This window comes from Zingiber officinale, chromosome 5A (assembly GCF_018446385.1).
Source record: "Zingiber officinale cultivar Zhangliang chromosome 5A, Zo_v1.1, whole genome shotgun sequence".
In the NCBI taxonomy this organism is placed as follows: Eukaryota; Viridiplantae; Streptophyta; class Magnoliopsida; order Zingiberales; family Zingiberaceae; genus Zingiber; species Zingiber officinale.
Window position 1 is genome coordinate 151,417,840 of NC_055994.1, and position 15,154 is coordinate 151,432,993.

Genomic DNA, 15,154 nt, shown 5'->3' on the forward strand with positions numbered 1-15,154 from the left:
CAATGGGCATGCACTAAGTCGTTCTTGAGTGAACTTTGTTTAATACAATGAATGATTTGTAGCTTTAATTCTGGATCTCGAATCTTTGATTCTTCTTTATTCACATGGAGAGTGAATATGACATGCACATATGTGGATGGATGAACAATTTAAATGTGTTTCAAATGGGCAATTTACAAACAGTAATTACTTAGATCCGGTGTTTAAATTGCTTGATTTAGTGTTAAACAATACCAAAGCTTGCTCATTTTTATTTTTTAGCTCTTAATTTTGGAATTTTATGAATCAACTAACCGATCTCAGCCGCTGATCACGATCATCGGTGTTATCCGAATCTAGGAGTAGAAGGGCAATTTGGTGATTTCGCTGAGCGAACACTGGCGCTCCATCGCTCTATATAACACGTGGCATACTGATGATTTTTAACAGCGCTTGCCAGCCAGAGATGATGAGTTCGCTGGACTTCCCCAGTCGCTGGCGATCGCCACGGCCGGAGGCGGCGAAGGACCGGACGTCGGCGCCGACCGGGTCGGCGAAGAGCCGGCGGAGGGCGGCACCGTGGCGGCCGTCGCTGATGTCGATCTCGGAGGACGTCGCGCTGTTCGCCGACGGAGACGCCACGGCCAAGGCAGCCGCTGGCGGCGGTGGTGGGACGCGCAAGGCGTCGAGGGCCAAGTCAGCCAGAAGTGTCCGTCCCCGCTCCTTCAAGGACGACTACGGGTCTCTCTCTATCTTTCCATTTCTAGAAATCTCTCAAGTAGAAGCAATCTTGTAGTAGATTTTGTCGCGCGTTCTTAAATTCTCTGGGATCTAGTATCTAACAGATCACCGTTTGCTGGATTCCAGGTACTATAGAGCAGCTAAACTTGTGCCAGCGTTTGCTCCAGCCGCCTTCGTATTCTAAAGGGTAAAGCTGATTCAAGTCATGAAATCATAAAGGAAAAAAAATGAAGTTGATCTGTACCTTCCTTTCCCGTTTGTGTTCTACTGTGTACATAAACTAATGCTCCCTCTTTGGCAGCATAGAAGTTCCTGATGTGTTTCGTTCAGCAATCTGATAAGCACATAATATTGAATACGAATATACAAATATAACAGAGTTCTACTTAAATCTCTATCAATTTAAATGGTCGAATTAAAATTAGTGCAAATCTGAATAATATTGATATCTTGATGAAGTCTCCGACACCATTTAAGTAAGATCCTACTTATATGAGATGGTTTCATAGATGGAACAAGTACCTTACCTAAACAAGGTCGAACTGAGTGAATGTGGAGTTGATAAAAACACACGAAGTGAAGCCCTTCAGTGTTTCTTGAGAGTGGTAGTGAAGACTGAAAGGTGAGTGCTCTTTAGAAAGATGACAATTTGTTACCTTTAATTGGCTTCCTTTTGAAAGAAATACAGAAAAGAGAATTATTTTAGAATCACTTCCATGCCTCTCTATAATCTTAAAAAGGAAGAGAAGAATTTCATGAATGAGGCATTTTCTTGTTGGGCCAAAGCTGTTCCTTGAATATCCAACAGCAAATCCTGATGCTGAAAAAATTTAATGCAGTAGTGCAAACTTATTGGAGTTGTGTTCTTTTCCTAACATTTATTACTCTTTGAATCAATTTTGAAGGAGTTCTTAGAGGGAGCATTTGCCCATCACCAAACTAAGCAACTCTAGGACTCTAGCTAAGATCAGCAAAAGAATTATGATGAGATCGGGTCATTCAAACAATGCAGCCTGGGAAAAAAAGGAACATAACAAATAAAGAATCTATCCCTTAATTATCTACTGCAATCCATTTTCACATTTTATGTTTATGTCAAAAAAATTGATTAATTAACCTTTTGGGAGCTGTGCAAGTGTTGGATAGTGATGACTAATTAGTAAAATTTCTGGAGACACTTTACTTTATAATAAATAAATGTAGACATCCATGATGTACATAAACAGGAGCAGAAAGGCAAGATTGTTTGAACAAATCAAAAAGCATGCACAGAGAAACCAATCAAAGCCCTTGGGAAACATGTAAAGTTAAACAAATTATTCATAGACCAGCAACAGGAGCAAAATATAAAACATAAAGAACACTACAAACTTATCAGATACAATCAAACAAGATTCCTAAAAGCAAACGTGAGATCACAAGATTGACAGAAAATGAAGTTCTAACCTCTCCTTGTCAGCATTTCCTTGAGACTGCTCAACAGAGATTCAATTTGGGACGTTCAATTGCTTGGTACCCTTCATCTACTCATGCATATTTGTACTCTTGTGCACTTGATGGGCATTCTGACCTTGCACAAAGATCGTGGATGCTTGTTTTACCTACACAAGCGTTCAAATGAAATCCACATGTTACAGATAGATAGAGCTTAGAAAGCTTAAAATTTTACCAGCAACGAGAGCAAAGCAAGCATTAGGGGAGGAAAATGGATAATAATGGATCAGATAAAGATGCGTTTGAATATCTGGAGAATCAAGTGGCATTTTTCTTGGGAGAAGCTTCAGCTTTGGACGCTCGATCACCTTCATTGCACCTTGTTGATGTAATTTTGATCCTCTGAGCGTCCCTATCGATGGAAGCTGGCCGAACGCCTTCACTTGAGAAACATGCTGTGTCTTTCTTCTCCATTTCAGAGTTACTTTGGAGATGTTGTCCAATGCTGATCCCCTGCTGTCTGGGGAAATGATTCTGGTAAGATCCTCTCGTTGGCTGTTGCATTGGGAGCCACAACGGCCGAAACTGATCTTGGACTCTCCACCTCGCGATCTCGACCGATGCCATCCACAACGGCAGCAGTTTTCACAAATCGCCTATCGAACTCATCCGTTTCATGAGGTCTGATGATCTCCACTCAGGGGGCCTCGAGGGCAACCTGCCCGATGGCACCTTCTCACCGCGCTCGCCTATGAGAGCCTCGATGTCGAGCACATGTGCTGATTATGCAAAAAGGAGGCGGATCGCTTCCAACTTCCTTCCTCAGACCCCAAGCAGTGCCGACTTTCCTTGGATATGGAAAAAAGGAGACAGATCCACAGTTGGGGGGGGGGGGGGGGGGGGCGCTTGAGTTTTGATCTGGGAGAAAGCGGCGGCGGCGGAGGTCCGGCCTGCCGGCGGTGCGTGGGTCATCTTCTCGGCCTCTCGTCTCTTCCTCTCCCGCTCTTCGTCGCCGGAGAAAAGAGTGCCGATCGACAAGCGGTGAGATGACAATGGACGGTCGATGATGCGGGAAGTGAAGCCGGAGGGAAACATAGGCTTGCAGTGGATTGTGGGCCTTTATTGGGCCGTTGGAGGCGATATTTCTTTATCCAACTTACACAAGGTTCGGATCAGTGCCGAATGAATCCGACCCGCTTTGCAGCCCCACCCGAACTTGAACTCACTATAATTGCTGGAAGAGCACGAATAAGATTTACCCAAATCCACCACCCCAATCCCTCCACCTTCCTTTCCCTTTTGTCCTCTCCCCAAACTGCCCCGGTGTAAGATCCAGAGAACTCCTCCACCGCTCCCTTTCCGCGTTCTCGTCGCCGTGGCGGCGTTGAAACGGCCGGCGACGGCTTCCGATCGAACCCTCCGAGGTACCTTCCGGACCCTTCGATCTCTGCCCCCTCTGTGCCTATATGCGATTGTGTATTCGCCCTCCGTTCCCCTGTTTATGCATTTAGGGTTAGTGTTTTCTTTGTGATTTGGTTAAAATAAATTAGAAATTGATCCTTGTTTTTCTATATCAGTGGGGTTTTTTCGCTTTTGGTTGTCAATGAAAGAACATAAGTCTTACCGTGCTTGAGTTCGTTCGAACGTGATCGTTAGGTTATAGCAACTGCAAAAGCGGAATCAGTGCTCGTGAAATGAGCTTGAGGAATTCAATCAATTGATTCCCCGTGTATCTATCTGATTGTATCCCTCTTGATCGATTACTAGATCATTGCTGCCTCTCGTCAACGCCGAGAACGGAACATAAATGTCGTTTTCAGGATATATAGGCCCAGTGGAGATATTTCTCGGTGCGAAAAACAATCTATTACCAAAAAAAGAAAGAAAGAAAAATGGACACTGGGTTTGTCGTGGGAAGATTAGAGAAGACGTGGAGTTGGTAGGCAGTTACATGAAATTAAAAAAAAAAAAAAAACAATTTTGACAGGAGCAGACTATATTCCTGGCCTGCAGAGGTGTTCACAGTATCCACGGTATACACTGCAGAGTTCAGTTTATAGTCCCTCTTCACAATACTTCAGTATTGTCAAACGTGGGCTCAATGGTGAAGTAACCAAAACTTACTAGGCCTCAACCTTGTAGCTCCTGATTGCCTAAAAGAAGCGAGTGGCAGAAATTCATACAGCTTATGAACCAAGACAACTTCCTCTATGAATCTAGGTTATCATAACGACCATCGGAGCATCACTTCTTCTGGCATACACTTCAGTTTAAACAGTATATTTTTCATTGTTTTGTATTCGGCATAGATATTTGTGTTGACTATTGTAAATTTTAATCATATCCAGTAATAGTCATTCCAGTCTAATGATATAGTCTTTGATAATTTCAAGTTGTCTCAGAAAATTTAGGTAGGATCAGTACTTTCCATATTCAGTTGATATTTTGTGTCCCTTGGTAAAGTTCTATAAAACTGTGCACAAAGCAAAATTGCTTTATTTTTTGATTGAATAAGATGATATAACCAAGCAAAATTGAACTAGACTTCTGAGGTATCTCCTTGTTTCATGGGGCCGAGAGACTTTGTAAATCAAACATTGCATTGGCGCAAGTTAGATTACATCTTGTTCTAAGTTTTTTTTTTTTTTTTTTGCTTCTTGGATGTATATACTTGACAAATCTTCATAGCAGTAGGTACTGGTATTTTAAACAATAATCCAAAGTCAAAATGTTGTGGTTTATATGTTTTAGATATGGTGCATTCCATTACCTAACTGCACAACATCATGTTTGCTTATCTTTAAGAAATTATACATATATTTTTAGTTCCAAGTGTAGAGTATATGGTTGAATAATTAATAATTTTACTATGCGCAGAGATATTTGTGTAGTTGAAATTACTGCTTTCTGCAGAGGCAGAGATAATATATGTTCCTGATCTATGTTTGCAGTTTTACAGCATGAAGAGTGATAAAAAGACTTTTGTTGCCCCAGCCATAGTTTTTACTCCTTTGAAGCCTATCACATCTGCACATGGTAGTTCTGGTGGTCATCCAACTACATTACAACCATTACTGCATACATGGACACGGCCTGTTGTTTTGTTGTCTCCGGCCACACCCTGGGCTGCTCAACCACCTATTCCATCAGCTTCAGAGATTTCATCCATGCAGAATAATTGCCAAAAGGTTTACCCTTTATTATTTGATTATTTCGTATTTCTTTATTGATCCACTAGATAAACTGTTAGGAATATACCAAAAGCATGATTTCATTCATGGAAAATAAGTCATTTAGGAGCTACATCCTAAAAGAATATCTTATATGCCCCTCTTGCAAATTATATGAGGGGATCTAAGCAAAATTTCCTTGATTATTTGGAGTGAATTGCGTAGAGAAAGACCCTTCCACACTTGGTAATAATCAAGTTTTTACCGTATTTCCTCTCTCTCCTTTCATTCCATGAATCCACTCTTTCCCTTCTCTCTGATTCCTTTCTTTCCTTTCAACGCAAGTAAACAGGGCCTTTTGCTTTTAGAATATGGTCAATCATATTACCATTGACAAATTTGTTTTAACATAAGGAGCAAAACAAGAAGAAGAAACAATGATGAATCCGTATTTATTTATTAGCCTTCATGAACCAAATGGGTTAACATTCTACTTGCTATGTGGAAGGCAACTTTTTTTTTGTATGCAGCTTCTTGTAATATTTGCTGTGGAAATTGTGATCAACAAATGTGTTAAACTATGTGATGATAGAGATGCGTTATAAGGCACTTGTTCTCTCTCGTATTGTCTATGCATTAAACTTTAAATTAATTTGGGACAATTTATGATGATGGAACATTTTGATATAGAGGAGGTACTGATAACATATAAAATGTTTATCCGTTTTTGTGCTTTATAACACGTTCTTTTGTAACATTTTACTATAGAGGAGGTGTCGGAATTGATCACATATAAAATGTTTGATCCCTTTTTGTGATTTATATAACATATCTTTTATTAAACATGTTTTGTCCCTGAATGAAAAATCAAAAATGTGCAATCAATTGTAGCATTCTTTTCGCCTTGTAGCATATGCAATCATATATTTTTCTAATCTTGAATTGGTTCTCCTACAGTAAGTTAGATTCCAAGTTTAAATCGACTAATCTCTTTAGCAATAAAATACTTAGTAAGGAAGTTAACTAGAACTATTTATGTTTAAATCTAATGTAATGGATTAGCAGTTAAATTATATTTCTATGACTAGATTCATGTTAAGTAGTTAATTCACAATTGCGATTTAGTCATATGCTTAATTGTTTGCATACTGCTGATGCATTATGCATTGATCTAATGTTATTTCTATACCTTTAAATGCAGTATATATCTGTCTTAGTTAGACTATTCTAATTTGTTATTATTTATTGTATCAATTAGTTGTGGAAATTTTATACGAATTTCATATGGTTGAGCAGGAGAAGGTGATGGACATGGCAAGTACTGATTCTATGCAAGTAGGGGATGGCAGTAACGTGAGATGGGTACCAAGGATTGATATGTTGTTTGACAGTGAGAATGATGCATATGAGTTTTATAATGCATATGCAGAGAACGTGGGTTTTATAGTCAGGAGATCAACATTGTGGACATCAAAAAATATCATCACTAGGAGGACGTTTGTGTGCTCAAGGGAAGGCTTTCGAGAAAAGAAAAAAGGTGCAAAAGAGGCTAAGTGTCCAAGACCTGAAACAAGAATTGGTTGCCCAGCATGCATGACCATCAGGCTCACACCTAGTGGAAAGTACCGCGTGACTGAATTTGCACCGAACCACAACCATCAGATAGCAACTGTGTCTACAATCCATACATTGAGGGCAAAAAAACTCAGGCGTAAGGCTCGAGTTGCTAGAGCAGATCTGACAGATGATACTGTGACAACACCAGAGTTTGAAACTGAGGATGATGCCTATGAATTCTACAACATGTATGCTGGTAGGTTAGGATTCAGTGTTCGAAGAGCAAGTGTGACTGTCAATGCAGAAAATGCGATAACAAGAAGGATGTTTGTTTGTTCACGAGAAGGCTTTCGTGAGCAGAAAAAAGGAGCAAAGAGGGTAAAGAAGCCCCGTCCCGAATTCAGAACAGGTTGTCCTGCCTGTATGGTCATTCGAATAACGCCTAGTGGCAAGTATCAAGTAACGGAATTTGTTACATATCATAACCATCAGCTAGAAGCTTCTCTTTCTACTGAGAACTTGATATCTCAGACTGCAGATAATGGTTTAGATCGTGCTGCAGAAATGGCTGATGAATCTGCAGAGAATGCAGACAATAAGCAAGTACAATCTCGTCAACATTGCACCTTGCTTTCTGCTGATAAGAAAAACCATCTTCCAACCAAGCGTATTAAGGCTATTCAGGTTGGTGATGCTGGGGCCACATTGGAGTATTTACAAAAGATGCAGGAAGATAACCCATCATTCTACTACGCCATAAAAGTTAACAAAGATGATGATTTATCAAACTTCTTTTGGGCGGATGCAAAATCTATGATGGATTTTTGTTACTTTGGTGATGTTGTATTCTTTGATACTACCTACAAAATACTTGGTTATGGTAGGCCATTTGTGTTATTTACTGGTGTAAATCATCATCACCAAACTATCATATTTGGTTCTGCGCTACTGTATGATGAAAACACAGATTCGGTGAAGTGGTTGTTTGAGAGTTTCAAGGCAGCAATGAGTGGGAAACAACCTAAAACAATTTTAACAGAACGTTCAGCAGCTATAAGCGAAGCAATAGCTGCAGTTTGGCCAGGTACAGTACATAGATTCTGCATTTGGCATATATATCAAAATGCTGTCATGCAACTAAGTCAAGCATTCCATGGATCAAAAACTTTTGGATATGATTTTAGCCGATGCTTATTTGACTTTGAAGATGAAGAAGATTTCTTGAGAGAATGGGAGGCTATGTGCAGAAAGTATGAACTTAAAGAAAATGAATGGTTGGGTCAGTTATTTGAGGAAAGGGAAAAATGGTCGCTTGTATATGGACGGGAAGCATTTTATGCAGATATGAAAAGTGCCCAACAGAAAGAGAGTATTGGTACCGAATTGAAGAAATATTTGACCGCTGAGACTGACCTTCTGTCCTTTTTTGAAAATTATGAGAAAATATTATCTGAGAAAAGGTCTGCAGAGATACAAGCTGATTTTAGTGCTAGTTTGAATACAAAGAAGCCACCTTCTATGCGCATGCTGAAGCAGGCTGCAAATGCTTACACTCCAGCTGCCTACAGAATGTTTGAAAGGGAGTTTGAATCATACATGGATTGTATGTTATATAGTTTAGGTGAAGTTGGCACGATATCTCAATACAACGTTATAGTCGATGAGAAACCTAAAGAACATTTGGTGAAATTTGATTCTGTAGATGGTTCTGCCACATGCAGTTGCAAAAAATTTGAATTTCTTGGGATACAATGTTGCCATGTGTTGAAAGTACTAGATACAAGAAATATTAAAGAGATCCCATCACAGTACATCTTGAAAAGATGGAGAAAGGATGCTAAGAACAGTGAGTTAAGTCAAAACCTAGCTCTCTCTTTTGGTGATCCTCAGTCCTCGGTAACAAATCGCTGTAACATTTTATGCCGCATTTTTGGTCTAGCTGCAGCACATGCGGCTAAATCTTTAGATTCATATGCATTTCTCGAAGGCCAAGCAGAACTACTCAATAATCAGATTGAACAATTTTTACAGACGAGATCTGTAGAAACAACTTCTGTAATATCTGCTCCATCTGATCGACTACAAAATCCAGTTGAAAGTGGAGTACCTGAAAGCCTGCAGTATGATAAAACAAATCAAGCAATATTTGTAGACAGCACATCACACGGTAAATACAAAAACAGTGCATTCACTTTGATAGTATAGTTCAGAAATAGTTGTATAGGATTTTAATTGCTACGTTTCTTTTAATAATTATGATGTATTTAACTCGTTCAATCTAAGTCAACTTACATTACAATGTATCTGAAACGGTTCCTCCACCATTGTTTGCATGTTTTATTAAATATCTTTCTTCGTGCAGGATTTCTAGGTTCCAGACAGTCTCACCCAACCATGTGTTGGGGTCAATTCTCATCCGGGCCACCAGAATTGTGACGATACGATCCCATGGTGTATTTTACTAATCTTGTACACTTATGTAGGGCAGGATTTTTATCATGCTTATTTAGTTTATGCTTAAACATGTTTGTCTGCCAAGATTTGGTAATCAATTTAGCTCATTTTACAAGCAACAAGAATTTGTCTAAATGGATATTTATTGTAGCTGAAAAATTCGTTTACTGATGATTAGAATGGCGAACAGATGGTTTTGGGGGATCAAATTCAGACTTGGTTCCTTCATTGGTTCACATGATTTGTGTAAGTTCCTTCTTTTCTTTTATTTTTGTCAATTTAATTTAACTGGTTGATAGTATTGCTTTGTTTAATCATCCAAAGCAAGCCTAATCTGTAGCACCTGCTCTTTACAACTTTTTTTCTGCAATTTTAGATATAAATGAACACCAACCGACAAATTGTGAAGTACTAGTTCTTATTGTCATTCATCTTTTTGGTCTATAAAAGGAAGAATGGTTCGATCCACTGCGATCGCCATCTTCGCCATCGAAGTTACACTCGGTAAAAGAGTGATTTTTTCCATGCCAAAACTCTTCTTCAATGTACAAAACGACCATAAACAGAGCAGCCAGAGCATCGAATCTGTACATCTGATCTATTTGGAGAGAGCACGTCGCCATCTTAGATGACCTGATGAATAGAAGGAAGAACATTTGCGACCGCCAAAGGCTCAGCTCTCGTCGTCGCCAGCGCCGGAAGGCTTGGAGGCCTTGGGGAGGAGGTTGTGGATGCTAGGCATCACGCCGCCGCTGGCGATGGTGACGGAGACCAGCAGCTTCGTTAGCTCATCGCGTCATTCCTCACCGTCAACTGGATGTGCGGCGGCACAATGCGAGTCTTCTCGTTGTCCCGCGCCGCACTGCCCGCCAACTCCAGCACCTGAAGAAAACATCAACAGCGGGCATCGATCATCATGAATCGATTCGACAAGAATTCCCCTTTTGAACCCTAAACTGTGAAAGGAAACTTAAGAAACGCAAACTTCAGCTGCGAGGTACTCCAGCACGGCGGGGAGGTAGACGGGGGTGCCGGCGCCACCTAGCTCAGCGTACTTGCCGGCCTTTAAGAACTGCACGATCCGGCCGACGGGTACTGGAGGCCAGCCATGCTACTCCTAGAAGTCCCCTTCTTCGCAGCCCCGGACGCCGGCAGCTATCGCTTCGCTTATAGCTGATCCCGGAGCACACGGATCGGGAATCAGGACCGTCAGATACGATTAGTATTGGACGGGTAGGATTAAATGTTATATGAGTTAGCATCGGACAAAAATCAATTTGTTATTTTTATTATTATCATAAATTGATAAAACATATTCATTAGATTTTGCTGATCTGGCAGTCGGAGCTTAGCATCCGTGCCCCTCTCAACTGTCTGCCCCACCGCCGATGACATACACTGGGATAACTACACCGCCGGCGACGATCATTTATTTTTAACAAACCAATTCGCGATCCATAAAACCACGTACAGAAGAAAAGAGAGAGCATCTAAATGACATGGTAGTCGAGAAATGGGAGCCAGTTTGGGTCTCCGATGGAGGTGAAGAAGAGGTAGATGACGGAGTCGTCACGCACACTGGCCTTGGCGAGGGCAGAGCCGTCGTCAGCCAGCAGGCGGCCATTGCTGAGCACGAGAAGCACATGCTGCTCCAGCGGCATCTTCTCCTCCCCAACGGCAGCGATGGCTTTCTTCAAGTTCTCCACCATAACATCCTCCACCTAGCTCGACGTGGAACAACCTTCCTGTTAGCACCTCCACCAAAACCTTCATCCTTGTCTCGCCTTCTCTTCTCTTTTTGCAGAGCTGTTCATCACTTGTTTTGGCAGCATTCTATAGGGTTTGTCGATTGTCGATTGTCGATTGTCGAATGCAGCAGGCACGGTCGGCCCCTGAAACCAAGAGAGTGAGATAAAAATCGTGTCTTTGCTCTTTTGGGCACATAAAAATCAAAATTTTAAGTAGCCGCCGTGAATTCCTCCCAAGCTTGTGCTAATGTTAAAAGTGCCCGCCTTTTTCAAGTAACAAAGTATCCCTCTTTTGCCTATTGGAATTATATCAAAAAGGAGCTTATTTTATTTTTCCTATTTTTTCCATCTCAAAAATATCTTTATTCTAATATACTATTATAGCAGCAAAAACTATAATTATTCCAGTATATTGAAATAAATTATTAAAAATATAATCAAAATCCCAAATTAGAAATACATAAAAAAAAATGAGTTTATGAAAAATATCTTTATGGGATTAATACTACATCTTAAAAATAAATTGAGGACTTAAGCCCAATATTATAATATTATATCATTATGGATATATATATGATTTTTTTTTCTAACATAAATCAACTTAATATTATTTTTAGTCGAACTTGATCAATCTCATAAAACTCTAAAAAAAGGAAGAAATCTGATGAAATTCTGGAAAAGAATAGCATTAATGCTTTCATCACTCTTAATTACAAGGCTCAAAGATCACTATTTTTGTTTCAAGAACACGCATACATACAAGATCGTATAAGGTTTACTTGGGATAATATTATTTGTTCCATGGAAAAAAAGATCCAATTTTGAAGCAATCCCACCAAAAGTTTCATCGCCACTTACAGATTGAAACAAGGAGAGCCCTTTCTCATTAAGCATGCAAATGCTCTCACGGATGTGATATATATAATCGTAAAACACTTAAGAGAACAAATAAAAAAAATATTACTATGATGCAGCGGCAGAGTGTTTAAGTTGTTATTCAGGTATTCATGGTTTAAATCTCAACTATGATAAATTTATAAAAAAATTTCTTCTAAATGAAACACACAATTAAAAAATATTGAACTCCTAAACTGCCCTCTGCATCACTCCAGTTCAACGTTATCCAATAAATACACATAAGTGTGTTTTGAATTTATCCAATAAATAAATTAGAAAAGAAGACCATCTATTTTCAAGATTAGCAGAACAAAACCCAAAGCCGACACATCATCAAACTTCCTTCCTATTAAAACAGGAATTGCTGTCTAATATACCAAGGAAAATTTATTTAATATTATATCTTAATTTTGAGGATATTTTATTGCTAGCTATTTGCTCGTGTTAAAATTTATTTTTTGAAATAAATATTATATTATACCATTTTATTCTGGCAATTCAATCTGGCCGAAAATGTGTCGAAGTGAGAGGAATTGTGGGAAGAAGATCGAGTGAAATTAGGAGGAATTAGTCTCGAAAATTCCTTTCACCACAAACTCCATGAGAAAGAAGTGGAGAACAACACTACTTAAAGAGGCAATCGAAGAACACCCTGAAAAAAAATTAATAAGATTCAGGAAAAAAAAACAAATTTAATGGCGCAAGAAACCAGAGGAGAAGAAGAGAAGATCAAAGAAGTGGTGGAGGAAGAGACGACGACGGAGGCGGGTGCTCTGAGCCCAAGGTTTAAGCTGAATGTCCACGCGCCGGAGTTCGTGCCGCGGTCGCACTTGCCGGCGGTCGCCACCGCGCCGCCGTCTTCCTTACCAGGAGGGTGCTTCTACCCCTACCTCCAGTTCTTCAACGGCGGCAATGGCGGCGGCGGCGGCGGCTCATTGGGACCAGAATGGTTCTACTTCGCAGACCAAGAATCCACTCACTTCGTTCCGGATTTCTACGGCAAAGGCGCGGCAGCAAGCCCAAAGAACAGCAGCGATCTAGCTCAAAAGATAGTAAAGCAGGTTCTGATCATTTTGTGACTTATTAAAAAAGTACACATGTTTAATTGATTTTTGCAATCCGAATCACAGGTGGAGTACCAGTTCAGCGATACCAATCTGGTTGCAAATGATTTCCTAATGAAGATTATGAACAAAGATCCAGAAGGATATGGTGAATATATATATACACATTTTGATTTTTCAGTTATATATTATTTCAATTGGTCTAATTAAATGATCATATATAATTTTCTTGATCCAGTGCCAATGTCAGTGGTTGCTTCTTGGAAAAAGATAAAAGCTCTTGATGTCAATAACTACACGCTCATTAAAGCCCTCAAGACCTCCTCTAAGCTTGTGAGGATTTAACTTCTTTTCAAATCTTTTATACCATTTTAATGAGTATATATAGAATTTCATGTTAATTTTGTAGGTTCTTAGCGAGGATGGCAAGAAGATCAAACGCAAGCAACTTTTCACTGAAAGAGACAAAGAGGAGCTCCAAGTAAGCAATGGAAAATATATATTTTATTATTTTTTTAAAAAAAAATTATGCAATATTATTGATTCTTCTTCTTCTTCTTCACTTGTTTGTAGTCTCGTACTGTTGTGGTAGAGAATCTGCCAGAGGATTACTCGCGCCAGAACCTTGAAAAAATATTCAGCGTCGCTGGGTGGTAAACATAAATCGATCTTCTTCATCACTTAAAATAGGGGGAAAAATGAATCATAATCATCATGATTTTGATCTTTACTAGCGTGAAGAACATCAGGATATGCCATCCTCAGGAGCCAAACTCAGCGAGAAGCTCCAAGAATGATGTGCTGATCAGCAATAAGGTATTCGTGTTTAATGGTTTTCGATCTCTTCAAAATGACTGTGAATTAATTTTCTGAATGAAGCTGCATGCGCTGGTGGAGTACGAGAGCACGGATCAAGCTGAGAAGGCGGTATGAGTCGATTCACAGATTGTTGTTGGAGCATTAATTGAGAAGGCCGTTAGATGTTCTTCGTTGATTATGCAGGTCGAGAAGTTGAACGATGAGAGGAACTGGAGAAAGGGCCTTCGAGTGAGAACGATGCTACGATGCTCTGTAATCTCTTCTCCATTTTCCTCTTCTTCTTCTTCTTTTTTGGGATAATTTTTAACAATGGAATTTAGAAATTACAACTCTGTGTGCAGCCAAAATCTGTGATCAGGAACAAGAAGCTGGACTTCGATCACTTCGACATATTCTCCGACGATGAACAGTCGTCCTCTTCCCAAACTCTGGCCGGGTCTCCTCGCGGCGATCAAGTGCCCCCCGATCACAGCGTAAGTCGACTAGCTCGGTGCTGTTTGCGGCGGCGGCCGCCGCGGACTGACTGGTTTACTTTGGCGCAGAACGAGGAGAGCCAGAACGGGGCTCGGAAAGGCTGGGGGAGGGGGCGAGGAGGCAAGGCGCTGGGGCAGGGCGGCGGCCAAGCAGGGGAGGCAATGAGCAAGCTAGGCTGCCCGCAAAGCCCCCGGATGCCCGACGGCACGCGCGGGTTTACGATGGGGCGGGGGAAGCCGTCTCCGGCGACGACGAGTACTCTTGGTCCCGTCGGGCCATGAGGATGGCCGGTCGGTCGGCCGGCCGGCGCTAGCTGCAGCTTTTGCTCTGGGAGGCCAGCTAGCTAGCTGTTTGTAATCACTAGCTGATGCAGTAACTGAAGTAGAATTATAGATCTGATATCATGATCTTGATCTGAACTGCTCTTTTTGAATAATTTGATCGATCGATCGATCCGTTTGTATTACGAGAGTTTTCACAAGCTACACTTTGCTAATAAATTTGTACTTGAATCAGCTGCATGGTGATGAAGTTAGTCTTTTGTTTCTTAGGGGAATCAAAATCAAATTTGAGCAGCTTGGAAAAAGAAATATCCATCTTGTATTCTATATTTGGAGAATGTTTTCGAGCGAAATGAAAGCATGTATAAGGTTATTAGGTTTCAGATTATTAGATATAAGTTTAATATGTAGTATTTTTTTAGTCCAATTCGTTATTATCTATGGGTTGATAACGGATTTCATTCCTATATAAGGAAGAGATCTCCGTTGAATTAGAGCATTTGATAGAATCCTCATTCCCCATTGATAAATGTTTG

At 40.3% G+C, this 15,154-nt stretch overlaps 3 protein-coding genes across 6 annotated transcripts; all 3 read left to right on the top strand.

Annotated features, from left to right (window-relative positions):
• Positions 1–430: 430 nt before the first annotated feature.
• On the top strand, positions 431–1,111 carry LOC121982517. The gene is made up of 2 exons (XM_042535646.1): positions 431–720; positions 847–1,111. The coding sequence occupies exons 1-2, from the start codon at positions 446–448 to the stop codon at positions 902–904; spliced, it is 333 nt and encodes a 110-aa protein (XP_042391580.1). The 5' UTR covers positions 431–445; the 3' UTR covers positions 905–1,111.
• A 1,164-nt stretch (positions 1,112–2,275) lies between these two features.
• On the top strand, positions 2,276–10,657 carry LOC121982509 (protein FAR1-RELATED SEQUENCE 5-like). 4 transcript variants are annotated; one of them, XR_006112120.1, is made up of 5 exons: positions 2,276–2,691; positions 5,106–5,342; positions 6,621–9,048; positions 9,244–9,581; positions 9,712–10,657. XR_006112120.1 is itself a non-coding variant. In XM_042535628.1 (4 exons), the coding sequence occupies exons 1-4, from the start codon at positions 2,647–2,649 to the stop codon at positions 9,315–9,317; spliced, it is 2,784 nt and encodes a 927-aa protein (XP_042391562.1). In that variant the 5' UTR covers positions 2,276–2,646; the 3' UTR covers positions 9,318–10,657. The 4 variants fall into 4 exon arrangements, 3 of the variants coding, with proteins under 3 accessions (XP_042391562.1, XP_042391565.1, XP_042391566.1); XM_042535628.1 differs by having other exon boundaries at positions 9,244–10,657; XM_042535631.1 differs by lacking the exon at positions 2,276–2,691 and adding an exon at positions 3,052–3,578 and having other exon boundaries at positions 9,244–10,657.
• Positions 10,658–12,675: 2,018 nt separating this feature from the next.
• LOC121980196 (la-related protein 6C-like) lies at positions 12,676–14,618 on the top strand. Its single transcript, XM_042532152.1, has 9 exons — positions 12,676–13,041; positions 13,111–13,192; positions 13,283–13,377; positions 13,454–13,525; positions 13,618–13,697; positions 13,779–13,860; positions 13,924–13,971; positions 14,047–14,115; positions 14,205–14,618. The coding sequence occupies exons 1-9, from the start codon at positions 12,676–12,678 to the stop codon at positions 14,616–14,618; spliced, it is 1,308 nt and encodes a 435-aa protein (XP_042388086.1).
• The last annotated feature ends 536 nt before the right edge of the window (positions 14,619–15,154 follow it).

Coding starts and splice junctions, on each gene's coding strand:
- LOC121982517 (XM_042535646.1), top strand. CDS start 446: ATGATGAGTTCGCTGGACTTCCCCAGTCGCTGGCGATCGCCACGGCCG. Junction 721..846: donor TCCTTCAAGGACGACTACGG/GTCTCTCTCTAT, acceptor GCTGGATTCCAG/GTACTATAGAGCAGCTAAAC.
- LOC121982509 (XM_042535628.1), top strand. CDS start 2,647: ATGTTGTCCAATGCTGATCCCCTGCTGTCTGGGGAAATGATTCTG. Junction 2,692..5,105: donor TGTCTGGGGAAATGATTCTG/GTAAGATCCTCT, acceptor CTATGTTTGCAG/TTTTACAGCATGAAGAGTGA. Junction 9,049..9,243: donor TGTAGACAGCACATCACACG/GTAAATACAAAA, acceptor TTCTTCGTGCAG/GATTTCTAGGTTCCAGACAG.
- LOC121980196 (XM_042532152.1), top strand. CDS start 12,676: ATGGCGCAAGAAACCAGAGGAGAAGAAGAGAAGATCAAAGAAGTGGTG. Junction 13,526..13,617: donor GAGACAAAGAGGAGCTCCAA/GTAAGCAATGGA, acceptor ACTTGTTTGTAG/TCTCGTACTGTTGTGGTAGA. Junction 13,861..13,923: donor ATGTGCTGATCAGCAATAAG/GTATTCGTGTTT, acceptor TTCTGAATGAAG/CTGCATGCGCTGGTGGAGTA.